The sequence below is a fragment of the Pituophis catenifer genome, unplaced genomic scaffold (assembly GCF_029215685.1).
Source record: "Pituophis catenifer annectens isolate HBS135680 unplaced genomic scaffold, rPitCat1.0.hap2 SCAF_6, whole genome shotgun sequence".
In the NCBI taxonomy this organism is placed as follows: domain Eukaryota; kingdom Metazoa; phylum Chordata; class Lepidosauria; order Squamata; family Colubridae; genus Pituophis; species Pituophis catenifer.
Genome location: NW_027256886.1, coordinates 16,980,980 through 17,005,387, shown reverse-complemented (window position 1 = coordinate 17,005,387; position 24,408 = coordinate 16,980,980). Strand labels below are relative to the sequence as shown.

General features: G+C 39.9%; 1 protein-coding gene across 2 annotated transcripts in view; it reads left to right on the top strand.

Annotated features, from left to right (window-relative positions):
- Window positions 1–23,567, top strand: part of SERPINI1 (serpin family I member 1) — a 116,756-nt gene extending 93,189 nt beyond the window's left edge. For both annotated transcript variants that reach the window (XM_070945389.1, XM_070945390.1), the window contains exons 6-9: window positions 3,672–3,769; window positions 17,402–17,488; window positions 22,039–22,128; window positions 23,198–23,567. In XM_070945389.1, coding sequence (XP_070801490.1) covers window positions 3,672–3,769; window positions 17,402–17,488; window positions 22,039–22,128; window positions 23,198–23,274 — 352 coding nt within the window. In that variant the 3' untranslated portion in view covers window positions 23,275–23,567. The remainder of the gene's footprint in view (window positions 1–3,671; window positions 3,770–17,401; window positions 17,489–22,038; window positions 22,129–23,197) is intronic.
- Window positions 23,568–24,408: the final 841 nt, after the last annotated feature.

Sequence of the window (24,408 nt, the reverse complement as noted above, 5' to 3'; positions counted from 1 at the left end):
CTGTAAGGTGGCTATTGTGTAATATGTTCTTTTTTAAAAAAAAAAAAATCTGACAAAGTTCACTGACACATTCCTGGGAGATTTTTTTCCTCCCTCAAGTTAAGTGGCAGAATCAACTTTTCAACCAGAAAATTGGAGGTGACAATAAGAAGGATTTCTATTTGGATCAAATAAATCTCCCGTATATTGTCTTTTCCTCGATGCTATAACTGGCAGGCTCCAAGGACATGCCAGCCAGTGCCAAAAGTTATTATCTCTCTCCTGGGCACATAACAAAATCGCAAACTGTCATAGAAATCTAAAATGCTTTGTTTTACTGTCATAGCAATTTAGCATGTTTCACAGTTTCACATGTGCCTTGCAAAGCAATAGAAGGGGAAATGAGATGGGACAAAACTGAACTTTGTTCAATATGAGTAGAAAATGGTTGATTTCTCAGGAGGCACCACTCGGTTCTATAGATGAAGTGTTGCCAAACTGTAGTGCAAGAATGTGGGCAACTAGAAAACTATGTTTATAGTGGACAACTAGAAAACTGTGCGTATAACCCAGTGGTGGGTTCTCCTGGTTCAGCCCGATTCCGCCGAGCCGGTAGTGGTGATGATATGACGTCAAAAACAAATGAGTAGACCAGTGCCTGCAAAAATACACAAGTAGACCGGTGCCTGCAAAAATAAATGGGTAGACCGATACAGCTCTGCAAGCAGTTAAAAGCCTGATAGACCAGTACCTCTGCTAAATCCTAAAGAATTGTCACATGACCATCAAGCCACACCCACAAAATAAGCCACGCCCACAGAACCGGTAGTAAAAAAAATTAGAACCCACCCCTGGTATAACCACAATTGGGATTAGAATTCCCAGTGCTAAACAAGGCAGTTGTTAAGTAAGTTACACCTGATTTTACCAGCCTTTTTTTTGCCTCTGATGTTAAGCAAATCATTGTAGTTATGTGAATTGTGTAGTCATTGAGTGAATCTGGCTTCCTCCATTTATTTTATGGTCAGAAGCCAGCTGGGAAAATCACAAATGGTGATCACGTGATTGCAGGACACTGCAACTGCATAAATACACACCAGTTGCTGAGCAGCTAAGAAAGTTTGATCACATGACTGTAGGGATGGTCATAAATGCAAGAACAGGTTGTAGGTCACATTTTTCAGTGTTGTTGTAACTCCAGATGGTCAACAAGCAAATGGTTTTAGGTCAAGGACTACCTGTATGCAATTTCCAGTCTCTGTTATGTTGCCCACAGGGGTCTGCTTCACAATTTGTTATTGTTAATTGTGACATCATCTCCAACCCATCACGACCCCATGGACAACTTTCCTCCAGGCCTTCCTGTCCTCTATCATCTGCCAGATTCCATTTAAGCTCACGCCAACTGCTTCAGTGACTCCATCCAGCCACCTCATTCTCTGCCGTCCCTTTCTTCTTTTGCCCTCAATCTTTCCCAGCATTAGGCTCTTCTCCAGTGAGTCCTTCCTTCTCATTAGGTGGCCAAAGTATTTGAGTTTCATCTTCAGGATCTGGCCTTCTAAAGAGCAGTTAGGGTTGATCTCCTCTAGGACTGACCAGTTTGATCACCTTGCAATCCAAGGGTCTGTCAGGAAATTTCTTCTTAGTTCTAGGTTGCTTCTCCTAGCCTTTCAATATTCTGCCCTAGCCAATTTCAATAAAAGTGGTGTTAACCTTCCTGTGGAGTTGATTTCTTACTCTCGTCTACGTAGTGCATCTGAGAGTTACCTAGTTTCCATACATTTATTTGTGCATGTAATCCCTTTAGTCTATCCAAGGGCACCAACTAATGCAAACATATATTAGAATAACATGTTAGTTAGTAATAACATTAAAATTATAGGAATAGGATGCATGCCTCAAGTGTAGTTCTATCAGTGTGCTATTATGAGCAAATTTAGAATGGGGAAAGCAGACTAGTTGAAATCAGGATTCCTAAAGCAGAAATGAGCCTGTAATTCTTCAAATCCTGTTGAAATGCTAAATTCATCCCTTTTAAATATTTTGTACTGCTGGGGGACTTGAATGAAGTGTTGTCCTGTACTATGAGTTTAGGATTGAGACATGTTCTGTCCTGGCCAGCTTCCTTTGAAAGGCTACACAAGATACCTGAAGGCCAGACAAGGAATAATGGATGGAAACAATCCATCAATGAGATGAGAACAATCAACCAATGGAACAGAAGTTGCCTTCAGAAGTTGTGGGAGTTTCATCACTTGAGACTTTCAAAAAAAGATTGGACTGCCATTTGTCAGAAATGGTGTAGGGTCTCCTGCTAGAACGGGGGGGGGGGGGGTTGGACTAGATGACCTATAAGGTCCCTTCCAACTCTGTTAATCTGTTAATAATTTTTTTTGGGGGGAGGGGGTGGAATACCAAGGAACAGGAGAAGCAAATTTTCTGAATTCAACTCTGCTATTAATAAGATCCTGGGAAGACTAAGAGTAATGTCAGAAGCCTGCAACTTGACTGCTGCTATGGAGCTGATGAATTTCTGTTTGACTGCTTGAAATGAAAGAGTTTGTTTGCTATGGTTGGTTTGCTGAGTATTAGCATACAAATACTAAGTGAATGAGCTTTTGTTTATATGTAGATGGGGAGCTTCAGAATCCATGTAAAATATTATATATGCTTTCAGAAGGGAAAAAAATGAAACCTCTCCTTTGCCAATCTTTCTGCAAAGTTGGCTGGTTCGTAGTGGTTAGCATGGATCTACTCAGGCTATCCCCATCTACTCTTGCTGAATCTGATATGAAAAACAAGGGAACGAGAAGCACATAAAGAATTGCCATTAATAGAACTTTTTTTTTTAAATAATAATTTTGCTGCAACAGAACATTTTTTCTATTTTGAATTCTGTGAGATTCTGTGAGAGCAACTAAGATTCAATTCTGAGACCATCTTCTGGGTGATGGACATTGTTCCAAATTTACAGTTAGTTGGCAATCAGTTTCAGAATGCTTGGTATTTTATGCTTAAAATTTGCAAACCAATTGTGTTCGTTCCTTCCTTCCTTCCTTCCTTCCTTCCTTCCTTCCTTCCTTCCTTCCTTCCTTCCTTCCTCCCTCCCTCCCTCCCTCCCTCCCTCCAGGTTAGGGAGTTGAAAACAGCAAGAGATTGTTCCAAGTTTGGCTGTTTCCTGCATACAGTAGTAATGCAGTTTTTAAAAACAAAGATCTTGCTTATTTATCTTCTCTGTTTCATTGTTCTGCTTGTAACTGCTTTGTTGTATTTTTTTCCCCATGTTCTGTTATAGTGCAGGGTCGTGATGCTATTTAAAACTGACTGCATTTGGTTTTGCTTTGTACATGCAGGCTCCCCTCCCAAATTTCTATTGACTCAAAGTCCTTTGCAAGGGTGATGTTGTATGATTGCAAAACAATTAGTCTCAGGGTATTACTGCAAACAAGACAATAACCAGGAATAAGCTAGTGATGAATGTCAGTTCAATGCATTGTCTCTCTGAGTCTCTCTCTCTTTTTGTAATGTGTTTTCTCCTGCTGAGCTACCTGAATGCCTTGTAGGCAGTTATTATATTATATTCTTTCTTCCCCCCTGTTTTTCTAGCAACAATTTGCATCTTTACTTCTTTTTTAGAGCAAAGGGAGTTAAGACTTTCATTCTTTTCTCTCTCTCTCTCTCTTTCCCTCTAGGTTCACAATAGAACAGGAAATTGATCTGAAGGATGCTTTGAAAGGGGTTGGAATTACAGAAGTATTCAGCCAAAGTGCTGATCTCACTGCAATGTCTGGTAAGCGGCTTTTTGTGATTTAGGTTATTGCAGCACTGCATTCATTTTCTTCCGTGATAATTTGAAAACTTGGCCCAGAAAAACCTGGCCCACAAATGTTTTAGTTAATTAATTAATTAAATTTCTAAACCAGTATTCTCAAATAGGCACAAAGTGGTTGGGGTGGGGGAGGCAATTTTTGGCTTGACCTAGGCTGTCCTGCAAGATGTCTACCAGCTTTCCCTACTCCGGTGGTCTCTAAACTGTTGGATGCCAACTTCCAGAACTTGGAAATAGATGGGAATTAGTAAGTGGAGGTGGGAGTGTCTGGAATGCAGCAATCATTTAGTCCCAATTTAACAAACTGTTTGGAGGAGACCAATTGGTGATAGTCTTTTTTGGAAATGTTCATTAAACTTTTGACATACTTGAGGGAGTCTACCTTATTTTGTTGGATTAAAAGACCTCCACGGTCCCTTCCAACTCTATTATTTTGTTATTCAGGTTTTTTTCTCCCTTTTTCTCTAGTCCTTTTATGTCAGAATTCAGGTTTGGTGCTGATTTTAAACAAGGTGTGTATTCACCAGTTTTACTTGGAATAGCTTGGAATAGCCTCATCTGACTTCTTTACTATCCGTGCTACCTTCAGGCTATCAACCAACTACTTCTCCTTTGGCATCTTATTTATTAAGAAAATTTATATGGCCACCGAACTCACTCATGGTGACCCCAGGCAGCTTACAGAAATAAATGCTGTACAAGTCTCCATTGTCACCTGCTTCAGCTGAACTTGACCATTGGAACTGCTCTGGTACTGTTTGACATCACCGCGAAAGTGTAGTGCTGGCTCTTGCTTCATCTCTAGCTCTTACTCTCTGACTTTGGCTTTATGTGAACTGTTTTGACCTCTGAGGAAATTGGCCAATCTAATCCCCTCAGGATTGATCTGGCCTGGTTTGGCACTTTCCTGTAATACAACAATTCCTGGCTCTCTTTAAATTCCCATTGCTACTGTAAGACCAGCTTCTTCAGGCCTTGCATGTCTTGGTGTTACTGCTTCCTTTTCCCAGTTGTCTGGTTTTCTTCTACTTTTCTTGAGTTGTACTGTCTCTTTCTCTCTTTAGCTGGGTTAGCTGCTGATTGGATGGGTTTCATCCAGGGGTACTATTCAGCAGGTTCTGACTGGTTCTGGAGAACCGGTAGCGGAAATTTTGAGTAGTTCGGAGAACCGGCAAATACTACCTCTGGCTGGCCCCAGAGTGGGATAGGAATGGAAATTTTGCAATATCCTTCCCACAGCAGTGGGGAGGGAATGGAGATTTTGCAGTATCCTTCCCATGCCATGCCCACCAAGCCATACCACGCCCACCAAGCCACGCCCACCAAGCCACGCCTACAGAACCGGTAGTAAAAAAATTTGAATTATACCACTGGTTTCATCTAGTATGACTGACTGTAGGCTCTGACTGACTTTGATTCCAATGCCATCAACCCAGACTTCTTGAGATTCTGTTAAGCCTCCTTCTTTAAATACAGTAACTGGCTTCCTTTGAAAGAGAACAACTTCTTAAGCTTTCAGGGGAACAGAACAGAAGAGAGAGGAAATTGTGTTGTTTTGTTTTTCCCTTTTGCACATACCCTCTCACAGTCAGAGTTCTTTCTATACCTAAGAGCCACGGTGGCACAGTGGTTAGAGTGCAGTACTGCAGGCTACTTCTGCTGCCTGCCAGCTGCCTGCAATTTGGCAGTTCAAATCTTACCAGGCTCAAGGTTGACTCCGCCTTCCATCCTTCTGAGGTGGGTAAAATGAGGACCCAGATTGTCGGAGGAGATATGCTGACTCTGTAAACCGCTTAGAGAGGGCTGTAAAGTAGTGTAAAGTGGTATATAAGTCTAAGTGCTATTGCTATTGCTATTGCTAAAGTATATGAATGTCTGCTTGCTGATTATCACACTGAGGGAGTCAGTTCAGGGCTAATGGGTTGGTTCTTCTTGCTATCTGTGCAACTCTTACTAAATATCTCCTGATCCATAATTCAGTAACGTCTGCCTCTTTTCTCCTACTTTTTTTCTCAATGTGCAGCTTTACCAATGGGGAAAAAATGATTTACGAATTCTGACCTTTGTTTTTGATTTTGTCTTAAGTGTAAAGTCTTTTCTTCCTTTCTAGGATTAGTCTTATTTTTCTTCCTGCAGCACACAGTCCATTTTTAACTACAGACGAGCCCAAGAAAATTAAAACTATCTGCACTTTATCTTCTTCTCTGTAGATTGTGAATTCAATAAGCATGCTGATTGATACTTCCTTGCCTTCTTAATATTTAACCTTAACCCAGATTTCTCATTTTCCATTTTTACTTTCATAATGAGCTTTTCTAAGTCTTCATTATTTGACCTAATGAAATGGAAGTGTCTGCATAACTTAAAGTATTAGCGTTAATTTTGTAAGTGCTTTTAATTCTTAGTATTAATTTTGATTCCAACTGTCATCCCTTCAAATCCTACCACGCTTTTAATATATTTCATGCAGAAGTTAAATAGGTATGAGGAGACAGAATTCATTTTTATCACATTCTTTTTCTAGTTCTGAACAATTCTTTCTCCAGATTTTACTGTAACAATTGATATCTGCTGTGTTAAAACTATTTGCAACCATCACACATGCCTATTTATTTATATGGGGTTCAGTTAGGCCTTCATAATCACATGGCTGCATTAGAAAGGTATCATAGAGTCCAAATTCCTGCAAAATGTCCTTGAATGGCTAGGTGGACTGGACATTAACATTTGAAACACTATAAGTCCATCTATTTGCCATACGTCATAAATCCTACAAAATATATTTCAAGATACTCGCTTTGTTTCAGGAAATAAATGTCACCAAAATTGAGCAAGCTCTGGCTAAGCATCTTTCCATAATGGCTAAGGATATACTTTGACCAAGTTGAATTGGCCTCCTTAATGCTAACTCATCCTTTTAATTCTAGCTGGGAAAAAATAACTTGCCAGGAAATTTATTTTGATGGCTTTCCAGTGAAACGATATTGATTCTGGGATATGAGAAGATCAAACATGCACTTAGACAACTAGTACTATATGTGGAAGCCCAAAATGTACAGTCCTCCCTTCCTAGAGAACGACTTGCAAATTTTTTTATTTTTTTTTGCAAAATGAAACACCACATCAAACTACAGTTCCAATATTCAGAAGAGTATAATCCTTAACTCATTTGAATGTCCTTCACAGAAAGGAAAGTCTATCATAGAAGGGAAAATCAAGAAAAAATTATATATTTTATTTTATTTCTCTCCAACTTATTTTTATATTCCGCCTTTATTATTTTTATGAACAACTTAAAGTGGCAATTATATCCAACATACTTTCCTCCTCCTATTTTCCCCACAATAACAACCCTATGAGGTAAGTTGGCTTGAGAGAGAGAGTGACTGGCCTAAAGTCACCCAGCTGTCTTTCATAGTTAAAGAGGGACAAGAATTCATAGTCTCCTGATGATTGGCCCAAAGTCACCCAGTCAGCTTTCATGGCTGGTTCCAGTGTTTTACTGCACTCTATGACCATAACAAACTTAGCTATATTTCTTCATTTGTTAATGTTCTTACTGAAATATCTTTCCTTGCCCTTTCTGGTTTGATGTTGAAAGTCTGTTTTTAATTATCATACACTTTTATTATTTCCCAAATGTTCGTTCTCCATTGTGATTTCTTGTCTTGGATCTTTTCTTCTTTAAAATTGTGGACATAATCTTTTTCTGTTGATTTTTGTGATAGCTCTTTCCTGAGATTCGGTGTTCATAATTTGTATAACAAGTCTGTTCATAACATCTATCTTATATTCTGATGATACGTTGTACAGATCAAATATTTCTGGCACATCTACTTTTCTTAATTTTCTCACTCTAACCAATATAATTTATGCTAATAATTCATACCTGCTTCCAGACGTGTGCCTAGAAATGTTCCAGTTTATTAGTTTTCAGTTGTCTGTCTTTTGTATCCATTATATAAAAGCCCTTATTGTATGTGATCTGTGTCTCTGAAGATTTGATGAAAGTCTATGTTTAGACTGGTGGGATAGAGATCTTGAAGTTAAGAGAAAGGGGGTGGAAGTAAATCAGAACAGTTCACTCCTCCTCAGGTGAGAAACAAGGGGAAGGGTGTCACTGGCTGAGAGATTTTCCTCTTGCCTGCTGGATGAGAAAGAGAATTGGAAGGGTGAAGGTATGGAAGAATAAGGTGTGCTGGGTGCTATTAGCTGTTCCATTATATTGTTTTATTGTGTGATAGAGCTCTTTGAGAGGAGTGGGGTGGAGAGAGAACAAGAGATGGAGGTGATAGATTCTGTAAGAGAGGAAGCAAGAACATCATGGTGGAGATGGACATGGAAGATATGGTAAGAGGCAGGGGCTGGCTCTTCTTGGGGAAGGTTGCCCTGGTATTTAGCATCAGTACCACATTCCATCAAGGGCTTGGACATCAGAACATCACCATTCCTGAGTTTTATTTGTGCTTCTAAATGCCAAATCGGTCTGTAATAAGATGTTCCTCATCCACATTTTTTAGCAGAGAGTTCTTCTCTAGGGAATGTTGTTGACTGTAGAAACAGAGATAGGCAAGATCCATTACCAAAGTACAAGAGAAAAACTGACATTTTAAGTCCATAGCAAGCACAAAATATGCAGAAGAAGCTCAGACACACACCTACTTAATTTACATAAATGTAAGAGGGAGAGAGGATACAGTGTAATGAGACGTGCAAGATGGTTCTTAGCTCCACCGTGTAGGCCAGACAGGAACTAATTGGCTAAAATTACATTTATTGAGAGTAGCTATAATCACAAAATCTTGGTGGGATTCCAAAGGGAACTTAGGTTAGTCCCTGAAATTCTGAGGGATGCTTTGGCTGAGAAAGAGAAAGAGCAACTCCAACTGAGTACGTTTAAGAGCCTCCCTGCTGTTATTTAACATCTATATGAAGTTTTTGGATGAGAATATCTGCCAACATGGGAAAGATATTTAAGGGACTGGAGAAGATGGATAGATTATATCCAAAGTAAATACTGGAATAAGAAGTTGCAGATAGGTTATGAATAAATATGTAGATATTTGGTGTGTTTTTAGGTAATTAAGTTAGCAGGGTAATTAGGGAATTGAAGGAATAAGAGATGCTGAATCTTATAATTATTTAGATTAGGATGGATTATGATTGTTGAATGTTATACCCTGTAATTTGTTCTGGGAAGAGGGGGGGGAGGTGGGTGGATGGGAAAGGGAAGGGGTGGGGGGAGGGGGGGCAAGGGAGGGGAGGGGTGGGTATGGTAGGGAAGGGGGGGAATAAACATGTAAACCTTCTGTAAAACTTTTTAATAAAAAAAAAAGAGAATATCTGCCAACATGGGATTAAATTGTACCAATATACTAATGACACTTAGTTGAATATCTTTGCCCGGGGCCAATCTAAGTTATTCTGTCAAACTGCTTTCCCAGCATTTGGAGGCAATGCGGTTCTGAATTGGGAAGAACAGTTTCAGCTCAACCCTGAGAAGATTGACTGACTATGGGTTTTATAGCTTATAAATTTGATAACTAAACAAAGAAATGAATATGATTCTGATATTGCTTGGCAGGTGACATCCAGGTGTCAAAACAGCACATATTTCACTCGAAGCAGTTGTTGGCATTGAAAAAAAATTATTTTCACTTGATTAACCTGCCTCCTGAATTATTATACACCACACCGCACATATATTCTCATAATTTTTAGTTTCTTCATTTCTCTACCATGACATTTCAATCTGCTACCAGTGTACTATTTTCTTTCTGATGTTGCTCTTCTTTGCCTTTGAAATTCGTCAGTATATTCCCCCTCTGTGACTGTAGTAGTGAGTACATAACCTTGTCTTCTGATTCTGATAGAAGTGATACTGTCATGAATTGGGTTACAGCCAAACATATATTTAACAGTGACCTTTGTGAATATCATCAACACATCGTTGCTTCGTACAATTTAATACCTTAAATATTGCATCTGATTTTAAACGCTGGTCCACCTAAATTCACTTATTCCTAAAATATTTAATTTAATGCATTCTAATTTCACTTTGACAATGTCAACATTCTGTCTATGTCATCTTTAGAACTTCCAGGTCTTCTTCCCCAGTAGATAGAGGAATGGCTTCCAACCTAGACAAGTGAAGGGCAGAAATTTTATCATCTAGCATCCAACCTTTTCTGTATGTTTGAGGCCTGTCCACACAGTTTTCTTGAAAACAATGCAGAAATAGAACATAGAATAACAGGTCGGAAGGGACCTTGGAGGTTTTCTAGTCCAGCCCACAGCTTGAGCTGGAGTCCTTATACCATTTCAGATAGATAGTTATCCAGACTCTTTTTGAAGCCTCCAGTGATGGAGCAACGACAACATCTGAAGGCAAGCTGTTTCAATGGTTGATTGCTCTCACCGTTAGGAAATTTCTCCTTAATTCTAGGTTGCTTGGTTCAACATGACCTTCTTTAAGACTTATTATTGATGAATGCATGCTTTCATTTATGTTGGCTCTTCTTAACTATCATGAGTGCTGTTATTAATGTAAAACCTAATGTAAGTAGTTGTCCTCCATAAATAGCCATAACATTTAAAAACATAGATAGGAAAATCAAACCTTCAGAAGTATCACTGTCCTAGTGACATTGTCTTTAATGCACGAAATGGGATGATCTGTCGTTCATTAAGAACAATGGGATCATACCCTCTTCTAAGAGCTTTTAGTAAGAGCCCTTGGGATTAATGGGTATCTTCCCACACTGGGTTTTTAACAAGGCATTAGTCATGCTGGCCACTGTGAAACTTTCAATTTCCCATCTCAAATGAAGCCTGGCCTAAATACGTCTTATGGCTCTCAGTTATGCATTTTCTCTTTTTTTCCCTATGCCCTTCTCATCTGAGGTGTGTGCCATATGAATTTGTAGTAGTGCAGTCTCTGCAGCTTGGATTGTAATATTGGGTCCTCCTGATAGGGAAGCACAATGCCAACTGGAGGGATCTACTGGAGAGGCAAAAAATGTCCAGATTTTGAAGTTTCTTCATCTATCTTCTGAAAGTCTTTGCCTTATACAAATTTAAATCAATCTTATATTCCTATTTCCACAGTATTTTCTAAGAATAATGTGTTAAAAATAAAAATTGTATAATCAGGAACACAATCCATTCTACACCAATTGGGGTTTCAACGCGATTGATTGATATTATGGTAGGATCGGTTTGGTATCAGTCAATCAGTCCCTAAACCCTGTTTGACCAACTCTCTTTGACCTCACTACTTTCCAGAGCTGTTGGGATTGCCATTCCCAGAAATGCCATTTAATAAGGGACGTGGTGGCTCAGTGGCTAAGACGCTGAGCTTGTCGATCGGAAGGTCGGCAGTTCAGCGGTTCAAATCCCTAGTGCCGTGTAACGGGGGTGAACTCCCATTACTTGTCCCAGCTTCTGCCAACCTAGCAGTTCAAAAGCACGTAAAAAATGCAAGTAGAAAAATAGGGACCACCTTTGGTGGGAAGGTAACAGCATTCCATGCGCCTTCGTCGTTTAGTCATGCCGGCCACATGATCACGGAGACATCTTCGGACAGCGCTGGCTCTTCGGCTTTGAAATGGAGATGAGCACCGCCCCCTAGAGTCGGGAACAACTAGCACATATGAGGGGAACCTTTACCTTTACCTTAGTGGGAGTCTTCTGTACCTACAGGACATAGATATAGGACAAAGGATGGAGGGGATCTAGCCTTTTTGCAGAAAATGTTATCTGCATTCCCATTCAGTTTAATGAAAACAACTTTTAAAGGATGTGTGATGCTGTTACAACTGATTATTTGTAAAGTACTCCAGGAACCTATGGGAATGTTGAATGAAAAATAGAGCAATTTGTCTTACTTTTTGCACCTGCACAGAACCCTGTTTGAAATTTTCTAAAGCTTACAGAATTGATCAGCAGAAGCCCATCTCTCACATGTGCTATACAGCTAGGTATGTTCCTGCCTTAACCTTCTTAACAGAATAATAGAATAACAGAATTGAAAGGGACCTTGGAGGTCTTCTAGTCCAACCCCTAGCTCAAGCAGGAGACCGTATACCAGTGATGGCAAAACTTTTTGCCATTGCATGCCAGGAGGGGGGGCGGGGGAAGTTCGCGCGCAAGCGTGCCCTCACCCATAATTTATGCGTCCCATCCTGCACATGCGCACACAACTCCCACCCCTTTCCCCCACCCCGCTCCTGGCACACGATGGCCCGGTAGGCCTGCTTTTCTTTCTCACCTGGCTCCAGATCCTCTCTATGCATCTGGGGAGGGCGAAAACAGCCTTTCCCACTCCATTAGAGGCCCTCCGGAACCTGAAACAGCCTACTTCCCAACTCTCTGGGAGTTTCTGGATGCTGGGGACAGCAAAAAAAGTCACTTCCTGTCCAACTGGGAGTTAAGAAATGGGCCGTTTCAGGCCTCCGGAGGGCCTCCAAGGGGGTGGAGAAGGTTGTTTTCGCCCTCCCCAGATGCATATAGAGGATTGGAGCCAGGTGAGAAAGAAAAACGGGCCTTCCCCACCCACCCCGCAGGCCCTCCGGAGGCAGGAAACATCCTGTTTCCCTACTTCTGGTGGGCCCAGAAGGCCCGAAAATCAGCTAGCCAGTGCACGCATGTGCGCCAGAGCTGAGCTGGCATGCCCACTGATATGGCTACATGTGCCACCTGTGGCACTTGTGCTATAGGTTCGCCATCACGGCCCTATACCATTTCAGACAAATAGCTGTCCAATATCTTCTTAAAAACCTCTAGTGATGGAACACTCACAACTTCTGAAGGCAATCCATTCGACTGATTAATTGCTCTTACTGTCAGGAAATTTCTCCTTATTTCTAGGTTCTAGTAATAGTAACTAATTTTTGGTTAGTTTCCACCCTTTACTTTTTGTCCTGCCTTCAGGTGTTTTGGAGAATAGGTTGACCTCTTCCTCTTTGTGGCAACTCCTCAAATATTAGATATTTATTGGCACTCCTTCATATATTCTTAATTTGTTTTTAAACATCACAGTTCAAAGAGCACAAGCAGAATTTCATTCTATGGGCATAATTATCAAATCCGATTGGGCAATTGCAAAGTCTGTTTCTCCTGCAGGACCATAAATAATGTCTAACTTTCTGTAGTAGGCATGGTATAGTCCTCCAGTCCCTCAGTGATTTTCTTAGAGCAGACTTTGCTTTTACATGTTTTGATTCTTTCCCCATTGACCAAGGTCCTGTCATATAGATCAATAGAGATTCAACTAACTGAATTCACATCAAACCTTTTGATATCAGTAGCTATAGTTTTGCCCTGTTGGTTAATTTTTCCCATCGTCAATATCTCTGCTTTCCAAGTTATCTTGATCTCCTCTCCATCTATCATGGACAAGTCTTCTATTCAGATCTTGGTTCTCTTTGCTTTTGAGTTTGAAGAATTTGATTCCACAACCCCTCCAGGACAAATATAACAGGATATACTGGCTTGTTGGAAGCTTTCCCTAAGGACTTTTTCTAAATGGAAATCCTCTGAGAACTTCACACAGAAATAGTAATTGAATCCTGTGCAATATCAGATCCATTTTTATTCAGGTGAAGAAGACTTGTCTCTCTCTTCAGTTGTATTAAAAAGCGCGGCTGGTATCCATGGACAGTAGCATTTACCTGGGCAGAATTAATAGACGGTCTGAGCCACCTGCAATTTGGCTGCTGTTATGAAGCAAATTGCAGGCTAGCAGCCCACTTTAGTAATGATCGATGCGGAAGTGTCACCTTAAGATCAAAACTCCTGTTCCATTATAGAAATGGGTAATTGGTGAACCAGATATTGATCGCTGTACTTCCACCAGCCACAGTCATCACAGCCAATAGTAAAGGATATTGGAAGTCACAATTTAGGTCCTGTTTGCTGGAGTTGTACTATTTTAAGAACCAGCTGTTGTAGAGAATGCAGGAAGGATGCCTGCTTGTCAGCTTTCCAACCATGTTGGACTGGTGGCTATTGTCAGAAAAGATTAAACTTTGCCTGGATTCAGCTGAGCAGTTCTTATGTTTTACTTCACAGCCTTTTTGATTTAGCTCTTGGGAAGTTGGTGCACCCAGGCACGGGAAGGGATTACAAAGCACACAAACCAGCTTGGTGTTGGATTTGCACTCCCTCCCAGAGATGAATATTTTCCTGAAGATTTATACCACCTAACTCCCTTACCTCACAAAAAGCAAGAGAAAACAACCCATTTTAGTCAAACAAATTAACTCCTCTGCTGTTTAAAGATCAAATTATTTATGCAGGAATGTGGAGCATTAAGCACGGAAAAGATGAATGTGCTGTAGGGTAGTGCTGTTAATTTTTCTTCGTGAATAAAGGAGACAAATCCAGGTATGGAAAAGGTTGCTTATATTTTGCTTTATGAGACAAAATATAGAGCAACACTTTGGAAACCACACTGTTAAAATTCCTGTAGCTTTGATTTAATGCAGTATATCTGTTTCCTTTGTGTTCATTTTTTCATAAAAGCATCTTTCCTTTTTTAATTACTAGAGGAGAAAGGAAACAAATAGAAAAGTAGCAGTGTTATGCCTTCCATGCCCTGTTTTTTAATTGGATTGGTCTAATCAAGAAAGCCAGTCTCCCCCCTCCCTCTCTCTCTCTCTCTCTGTCTCCCTCCCTCTGTCTTTCTTCCTCGCTCCCTCTCCCTCTCTCTCCCCCTCTTCTCACCCTCCCTTTGTCCAGGGGTGAAATCCAGCAGGTCCTAACAGGTTCTGGAGAAACGGTAGCAGAAATTTTGAGTAGTTCGGAGAACTGACAAATACCATCTCTGGCTGGCCCCAGAATGGAGTGAGAATGGAGATTTTGCAATATCCTTCCCCGAGGAGTGGGGAGGGAATGGGGATTTTGCAGTATCCTTCCCCTGGAGCGGGATGGGATTGGAGATTTTGCAGTATCCTTCCCCTAGAGTGGGGTGGGAATGGAGATTTTGCAGTAACCTTCCCCTGCCACACCCACCAAACCACACCATACCCACCAAGCCACGCCCACAGAACCGGTAGTAAAAAAAAAAATGAATTTCACCACTGCCTTTGTCCCTCTCTCTCTCTCTCTGTCTCCCCCTCTCCCACTCTCTCCCTCTCTTCTTCCCCCCTCCCCCATGTGTGTGTGTAAAAATAAACAGGTGTCCTCAACTTATGACTGGGTTATCACTTAGCAAGTGTTCAGAGTTACAATGGACTCCTCCAAAACTCTTTACAACCTAGTCCAAAAGTTCCAACAATCATTTACCCTGTGGTCCATGACTGCATTTCAAGCACTCCGCAACTGGTCTGTATTTAGGGCCATTTTCAGCATCCCACAGTTACATGTCTGCAATTTGCAATATTTTTGCCAAAAGCTGGCCTTTGCTTCCAGTTTTGAGCAAAAACACCCCATATCAAATAGTGGGTTCACTTAACAACTGTGACATTCACTTAACAACCACCACAAAAAAATGTCATAAATTTGGGTTGGTCACATGGGTGACCCATATTACAACCTTCATGACTTACAGGCTCAGTTACAATGGTAAGTGGAGGACTATCCGTATATTCATATTTATGAAGTATATTCAAAGTGCTGGTTGTTACCCATGAGGCTTCCCATAAAGTTTGGTGTTCAATTATATCAGGGATGATTCTGCCCATCCAGGCTAATTATCAAGGTTGAGAAAGCCACCCATTGAGAGATCGAATGGGAGAGGAACAACATGATAGGCATTTTTAGTAACGAATGTCACTCTCTGGAATACTGTCTCCAGAAATACAGGTAGCCCTGACTATCTTTTTGCATAGGAAAACCATTTTTGCTATTATTATTCAGTCTGGCTTTTGATCCATTCTGTGATTTTTGGGTTACCATTTTTATTACACTGAAGATCATTTTGTATGGGTTTTTTTTTTTTTTTTTTTTTTGGGTATTATTTTTCCATTTTGTTTTCATTGTGCCCTACCCAGAATCCTAGTGAATAGTGCAATATACAAAATATACAAAAATAAATTACTGTTCTTGGATTCAATCATCTGTTCTCTTGAGGTACATCCAGACTTCAACCTTTCTATAGTGATAAATTTTTATCTTCTTACATCTTTTATTAGATTTGGAGGGATCTTAGTCTATGCCCAGCTATGTGGCAGTACCAAAATGCCTTTGGCTCATTTTGAAAAATTAAGCAGTGTTAGACCTAATTAGTACTTACTTGGACGATTATAAAGAAATCCTTAAAGGCTAGACTGGAAAGTTGAAAAATGTCCTGGAAAAAGAAGTAATCAATTATTTCCATATCATTACCACAGATAGGTTTATGTTGTCCCCAGTACTTCAATGTTGTGTTTGTGCTCCTTGGTGCTTTCTGATCTTAGTTGTTTTCTTTACAGACATTTTCTTGCACTGATGATATTACCTAGTTACCTATTGAAACATCTGCAAGAAAACAATCCAAGCTCAGAGAGCACCAAGGACCTCACAGTTCAACACTGAGCTGCCAATATTCTCTTCTATGAATTCAGTGTGAAGGAGACTCAAAGTTTATTATATATCCAGTTGAATAAAATAGATTTTTCAGCTATAGGAAGCACAGCTTGAGATGCTACAGAGTTAGAGTAGTCCAATGATGGACAGGAGAGATTGCTGAGTGTTTTTTTAGCACATTGCCCTGAGTTTCATTATTTACTCCAGTTGACTAACAGGGCCAAGAACTGACTATGTTCAGGTTGCCAAAAAAGAATGCCTGGGGGGAACCGGGGGGGGGGGGGAAGGGGGGGACACAGAAATGGATTTTTGCAAAAAAAAAAAAAAAAGAAAGAAAGAAAGAAAGAAAAAAAAAGAAAAGGTTTTATGACCTTGTTTCTGATTCTGAAAGTGACAAATTCCTGGGCTGTTCATTTGCTCATGGCATCTGTTCTTTAATTCTTCTCCACTGCTTGATTAATGAAGATCAGTAGGTTTCAGGGTTCTAGGGAAAATTGCAAAAAGCCAATAAACCTGAAATCTCTGCATTCATGGGCAACATTGAGCGTAGACCTGGGGTTGATAAGCTTTTGATTTATTAATATTATGGATTGCCCTTTGCTTTTATTTGGGGTCGGGGGGGTTGGTTAGTGCTTCTACCAGACATTTGATTCTTAATTTATATTTTGCCTCAGTATGATATAAAATTCCACCATCCATTTTTGGCAGTTGAATCACTGAATACTTGACGGTTTGTTGTTTCAGGAATGAAAAAAAAAAATTGGGGAGAGATTCCAAGGACAATAGGTTATCTAAATCTGGCTCAGATAGACCAGTAATTTGATAGCTTCGCATTTATGTATACAAAATCTGAAGGTCTCTTAACAGGAGAAAATAGTGGGACTTGCAGAACAGAGAAGAGAGAAGAGAAAAGAAAGGAAGTATCTATAGTTTAGATTACAGAGGGTTTCATCTGTATTTTTGAATGGTAATCGTTCGACGTTACAGTAAACTACACTCAAAGCTTATTTTTTCTCTAATATTGGAAGACATTTATAGGTCTTTTCTGAAAATGCTGAAATGCTAATGCTCTTTTTTTTCCTCCAGACAACAAAGAGCTTTACCTGTCAAAAGCAGTTCACAAATCTATCCTTGAAGTTAATGAAGAAGGTTCGGAAGCTGCTGCTGCTTCAGGTAATTTCCTAAAAGTGTGGACTGAATGACATGCTCAGCCTTTTAGCAAAAAGGATGTATTCCCGCAGAATAAACTGGGTGGGGATGAAGCAAATGGCTCTTTGAGTGTTTAAGGTTGTAGACCCCTGTCCTACGTCCTGTCCTGCCCTGCCCTGCCCTGCCGTGGTCAGCCAGTGGTAAGCTTCAGAGCTGAATTTTCCTCTCCTTAATTCAAACCCAACCATCCTAACAAGATCCATTGTGTTAAGCCTTGTACAAGAAGGTGGAGGAGAGGCAAGCTCCTGGTGGTGTAACCCCAGCCATGGAAGATTGCTAACCTGATAAGCATATGAAGCAGGACCGTGACATTTATCCTCTCATTTTCATCAGCCAAAATAATTAATGGCTTAGCTCCCAAGACAGCTGTGCAGATAAATACTTCATAGTACAGTGCAACACACCTTGAAAAGGGCAATTTCAGAAGAGCTATTTTGGAGGACATTTTCCCATGCTTTCTAGCCATTTGCTTACCTTTCTGGTAAGGTCAATGAGTGGGCAGAAAGCTCATTTAAAACTTGTCTTCAAGCCTTGAAAAATTGGGAGGAAGGCCTTGTCTGCACTTAATTGCAGTCTTAGCATTATCGTGAGGAGGAGGTTATCCTGTGGTATTGGATCAAGTCCAGTACCATAGTACTGTCCTGGGGGAAAGCAAGCCCTAATCTTTAAAATATAAGGCCTACTTTTCAACTTAGTCCTGTCTCTGTCTTTAGATGAAACAGAAGTCGACAGAAGGTAGACTGGTATATGTCAAAAGAATTAGAGATTATTTAGACTGTGTACTAGGTTTTTTAAAAAAGGCAATAGAAACTTGGCAATTTGGAATTGCATTATGTGTGCATAATATATTTGAATTCTGAGTCAAGGAAATTCTGCAGCCGATTCTTTTCCATGATTTATTCTTCTCCTGCCCGCAGCCTTTGATTAAATGTCTTTGTAATACCAGAAGGAGGAAGGCTGGACTGCAACACCAGTGTGAAGAGATAAAAATATCCCTTTGCTCTTTATCAGAAGCATCAGGTTGCAGCTATATAACATTACCTCAGTTTGCAAGACGTTTCTGTTTTCAAATGAGCTGGCAATCAGGCACAAAATAAAAAAAAAACCTGTAGAACAGAATGGGCAATCTGCAGCTCTAAGCCCCTGTTTTGTGACTACTATGACTGAATATTAAGAAGCAAATTTCTTATCATTTTGAGCTAGGAAACACTTGAAGTCTAAGCCTTAACTTTATCGTTGAAAGTATTTTTTAAAAGGGTTGAAAACAATCCCAAATTTCACCTCGCCAATCCCCCCACATTTTACCTCTCCAATCCCCCAGTCCTGGTAAGGCAGTGTTTCCCAACCTTGGCAACTTCCAGATGTGTGGACTTCAACTCCCAGAATTCATCATCCAGCATGGTGGAATGGCTGGCTGGGGAATTCTGGGAGTTGAAGTCCACACATCTTCAAGTTCCTAAGGTTGAGAAAGACTGTGCTAAGTAAGATAGGAGATATAGTCCCACCCATATTGCATCCTTGTCCTGCCTATTTCACAGCTCAGCTCCTCCCCCAACAAAGTGACCCATTTGAATATATTTGAATAACACACACCAGATGGCAGAACGACTTGCTTACCACATACAAATATTTAACTTTTGCTCCCGCAGATTTTTAAAATAATTTTAAAACATTCTCTTTTTAGTTTCAATTCATGTATCAATTTCCTTTTCTTTTAATACATAGAAAAGCACAATCTTTGAAGAAAGCCCCATTCCTACTGAGCAGATTCCTCAAAACTACGTAGACAGTTATTCATTTCATGGCTGGGAATGCGTGAAAGTTTTATTTATTTATTCCATGACTACCTCCTTTATATATGTCAGTATAATAAAGATAAAAGTTAATAAAATGCTTGCAAACTGTAAAGCTCTAGAGGAGAGTCATTAAAGTCTTACAAATTTAATTAAGACTAAATTTTGCCTTAATACTAATGTATTTGAAGTACAATATTTCCTGTTTATACTGATACTACAAATTAAATCTGCATATTTTGGATGTCTCCACTTAAGTGTCAGGAAAAAAAACAGAGCTTCCTGGATGCTAATTCAAGTAGATAGCCAATCCAGTAAGAGATGACCAGGTTGAACCTGAGGGCAGAGTTAAATACATCATTAGTCTAGAGTTCCTACACCCCACAAAAGAGAGCCCCACTGGAAGTCCATTGACTGTTATCTGCTGTCAGTTTGCCTTCATTGTTAGTTGATCAGATTCTTGTATAGGTTGTATGGAATAAACTCGCAGTGCTTTTGAACTCTTATCCTGACTCCTGGTTTCTTGCCTCTGAAAATCCTTTCCAAACAGTATAGGTCAGGATGTCAAACTCACAGCCCGCAGGCCAGATGCGTCATGCACTGGCCACGCCCATGCCCAGTTTAGCAAAGGAGGGAAAAGTCCCAATATGTCACATGACGACGCCGTGACAACGCGACTTTGACACCCCTGGTATAGCTATGAGAAATTCTGGGTAGGGATGATCAACATTATAGTCCCATATATCTCATGCTCATCAAGTTGGAGAACTCCTTGCAATTCAATGAAGAGTTAATTACTGGTCCCCTGCTATTGGCAGTTGTGATTAGAAACAAATGTCTTATACTGACTGTGTTCTCACAACAAGCCAAACTCTATTGGTTTTTTGGGTTGCTATATAATGTCAAAACCCATACAATAGATTAAATTATGGGTTAGAAGGAGCATTTTAAGTCAGGTTCTTTTGACCTTGTTTGGGTTACATTTGTTTGTGTTAACTACATTAATCACGATCCAGGATGTGCTCTGACATTTGTATTTCGGTTAAGGGTTAACATAGAGTTAACTAGCATTAGTCTTTCAGACAGAAAATGGAGAAACAATAAGTAAAATTGCCTTGTAGCAGTTTGACTGTCTTCTCACCCCTGCTGACTATGAGTTCTTTTACAAAGGAAAAGGACAACAGAAAGAATAGGCTTTCCTTCATTCTACAGATGGTGACTTAATCAGGGTTTGTTAGGCTGCCATTTAAGAAAATAAATTACAGAATGCCAGATCAAGAGGCAAATCTCTAGCATAATCTTGGCAACTTTAAAATGGATGGATTTCAACTCTTAGAATACTCCAGCCAGCATAAGAGATTCTGGCTTGGGATGTGAAGAACTGAAGTCCATTCATATTAAATATGCCAAGGTTGGGAAAAATTGCTCTAGCAATAATAAATTGGCTGTGTTTTGAGTGAATTTTTTTTTACCCTTAATTTCTCACATTTAGTATTTCTCATAACACTAGGTTTTATGGAACCCTGTTTTGAAAAACCCTGACATATATCTCCATCGGCAACCACAGACTTTTTTCATTGTTGTAATTAGGAAAATAACAACAGGGCAACAGACTAACCAATCAGGAACTATTGCTGAGATAATAAGCAAGACAGAGTGAGACTAATGTACTGTGGCTTGCTGTGTCATTTTGAGGTAATTTATTAGATTAATGTAATGAACCATGATAATGACTAAGCCACTGTCCCACTAAATCCAGCCTTACTGGAGCAAATTCTTCCCTTCTCCAAATCTCATTTCTGTCTTGCTCTTAAGTGGGGCCTTCCATCATTCCTGTCATTAAGGCAAACCAAGTTTCCTTTAAACAGCCTCTCAAGGTAGAATTTGAAAGAGATTTCAAATCCCGGATTAAAGGAAATTCTGATTTGCTTAAACCAAAGTAAATGACTAAGGGATGAATCTGATTATAAAGGACCACAGGAGATTTATCTAATTGGAAACCAGACCAGTTCACAGTGAATAAGTCAATATAAAAATGAATTTAAGAGTGGTAGGCAGTGTCCTCTTTATAAGACAGGGAGTTAGTGTTATCATCTCAATAAGGAATATTATCTCTGGTTGAAAGTACTCTAGCAGTGTCACTGTTGTGATAGCGAAGGTAATCAAAATATATCATTTGAAAATTTTGCAAGCATTAAATCGGAATTTGCATCCATTTGCGGTGAGAATTCTGAGGATCAGAATAAAGATTTCATAGTAAGAGTGCACTCCTGAGAATTATTGTGGCCAATCAGGATTAAGATAACACATGTTTCATTGAAAGTATCTGTTCTGTATTTAGCAATAACCCAAGCGGATGGTGGGGTTATCCAGTGTAATGACTTCCCCTCGGAAGGGAATGGATGTAATAAGTCTCCCAAGTCAGCTTGTTTGTAAGTTATAAACTGTTCCCAAAGTGGTGGAAATAAATTGTGCCGCTACCAGTTGTTAATCATTCACAAAACATATCTAGACACATCCATTTCTTTCTAAATCTTTCTTGGTTTTAGATTAGGTTTGTGCCTCCTGACAACCCTGTTAGTTATGATGGGTTTTTAATCCTTGTTTGTGCACTTTAGTTGTGCTACAAATGGACTGGCAGGAAAACGGAGAGATTGTGGGGCATAAATATATCCAAAAAATGTTAAGACTTTCTTTTTTTTTTTCCCTCCCATTTCCCAGGAATGATTGCAATTAGTAGAATGGCTGTGCTGTACCCCCAAATTATAGTGGATCATCCTTTCTTCTTTGTGGTTCGGAACAGAATAACAGGTGAGCGCATTACAATATTTATAAAACAAAGGATTGAATATATATATATATATAAATGAAATGCATACTCAAATATTTATACCATAAGACAGTATTGGAAAACATTCTTTGTCGCTCATTTGATTCCTTCCTCACGACTCTCATTAATTATGAAAATAAACTACTAAGGACCACCAGATATTCTAAATGCTACAATGACTTTGGTTCTTTGTTCTTTCACCCGTAGCTCTTATGTGGATGGATAATCCTATCTGAGAACCAAAATGGACTTGGTTCACGAGAGACATCACATCAGTCTCTTAATATCTTTTTAATTCATTGCAAGTTACCTCAAGTACTTCTAGAGCCGTGATGGCGAACATATGACATGCGTGCCACAGGTGGCACATGGAGCCATATCTGTGAGCACAAGAGCGTTGCCCTAGCTCAGCTCCAGCGCACATGCGCATACCGGCCAGCTGATTTTCGGGCCTTCCGGGCCCACCAGAAGTCAGGAAATGGGCCGTTTCCGGCCTTCGGAGGGCCTCCAGGTGGGGGGGAAGGCTGTTTTCAACCTCTCCAGGCTCCTAGAAAGGCTCTGGAGCCTGGAGAGGGCGAAAAACGGGCCTTCCGGTCCGACCGTGCCATCACGGGCCAATAGCAGGGAGAGCGTGGGGGGTTGCACGCACATGCACGGTGGGGCAGGGTGGGGCACATTGAATTATGGGTGTGGGCACACGCGTGTGCAACCCCCCTGTGCTCCCCCCGCTTTTGGCACACGATGGCAAAAAGGTTCGCTATCACTGTTCTAGAGAGTAGGGCTGGTTTTAGCTATTGTTCCATAGTCAATATTGGAACCAGTAAATGATATTTTCAGGGAAATTACCCAACAATGAGACCTGTCCAGCAGGAGAGACACAGTCTTTGAAGATGTTTTAACCCCTCCTTTCTTGAGCCTAGCCAATAAACAGAAGCCATTTCCTTTATGGATAATTGTTCCACTGTTGAACTTGTTTTTAGGAATTATTATTATTATTGTTGTTGTTATTTGGAATCTGTACCCCTACAGCTCTTCTTTTCTTTCTTTAAGGTACCATCATTTTCATGGGGAGAGTAATGCACCCAGAAGCAATGAATCCAAGTGTGCATGATTTTGAAGAACTTTAATATCTCCACAGGTTTACCCATCTTCTCACAAAAGAAAACAAGCACACTGAGTTTGCAATTGATGTATTTAAGGTTTTCCATGTGGTGGTTTACTTTCTTTTCTTTTTTTAGTTCTCTCTCTTTTGCAATGTTACCTTTGAGATACTATTTAAAAAGACAAACCATTTCCAGGTCTAACTTCAGCTATGAAATTGCAGACCATAGTTGTGGAAGGAAAGCTTTCAGTATTAAAATATATGTTGTTGTCTCCGTGATTTATTGTGTTTGTCCTTTAAAATAAAAATTTAAAAATATCCATGCTAGTGACCATCTTCTTGTCTTGGGAATTAATACCTAATTGCCTCTCACACGAAGCCATTCCAAATTTCTATAGCAGAACATACTTATGTGCCACTGGGAATTAATTAGTTAATTAATTGTCAAGGCTCTTTGAAGCCCAGATAATAATCCCCAAATGCTCAGATTTTTGAAGATGAGAGGGCAAAGTATTGGGCAATGTATTGAGAACACATTCCAGAAGTGGGAAGAGCTTAGATCAATGTTTTTCAATCTCAGCAACTTTAAGATGGATGGACTTCAATTCCTAGAATTCTTCAGCAAACCATACAAACTGAGGAATTCTGGGAGTTGAAGTCCACCCAGCATAAAGTCACTAGGGTTGAGAAATAATGGCCTAAATAGAAATTAGATCAGCTGAAACCATAACTAATTTGGATATATTTTAATTTAAATGTAATTAAATTTGAATTAAGTAACTCTGGTCAATATGACCACTCCCCATATATTGTGTGCATTTCCCAAAGTGACACAATAAAAAGTACAATTCAGCATTGTTATTATACTGTGAGCTAGTACCATGGCTAAAATTCTAGACATCTGCTACCTAAGCCACTATTTTCCAACTTGGACGACCTTCAGGAACGTGGACTCCAATTTCCAGAATTCCTCAGCAATTGCTGAGAACTCTGGAAGTTGAATGCCATACAACTATAAGATGCCCAGATTGGTAAACACTAATCTAACCCATGGTGGAAATAATCCATTAATCTCTGTGGTCCACCACTCTGTTTTATCTTCTTCTATGATGTGTCATCTACCACTGACTCCTATGCAAAAGCCAGGGAAGTGAGGAAG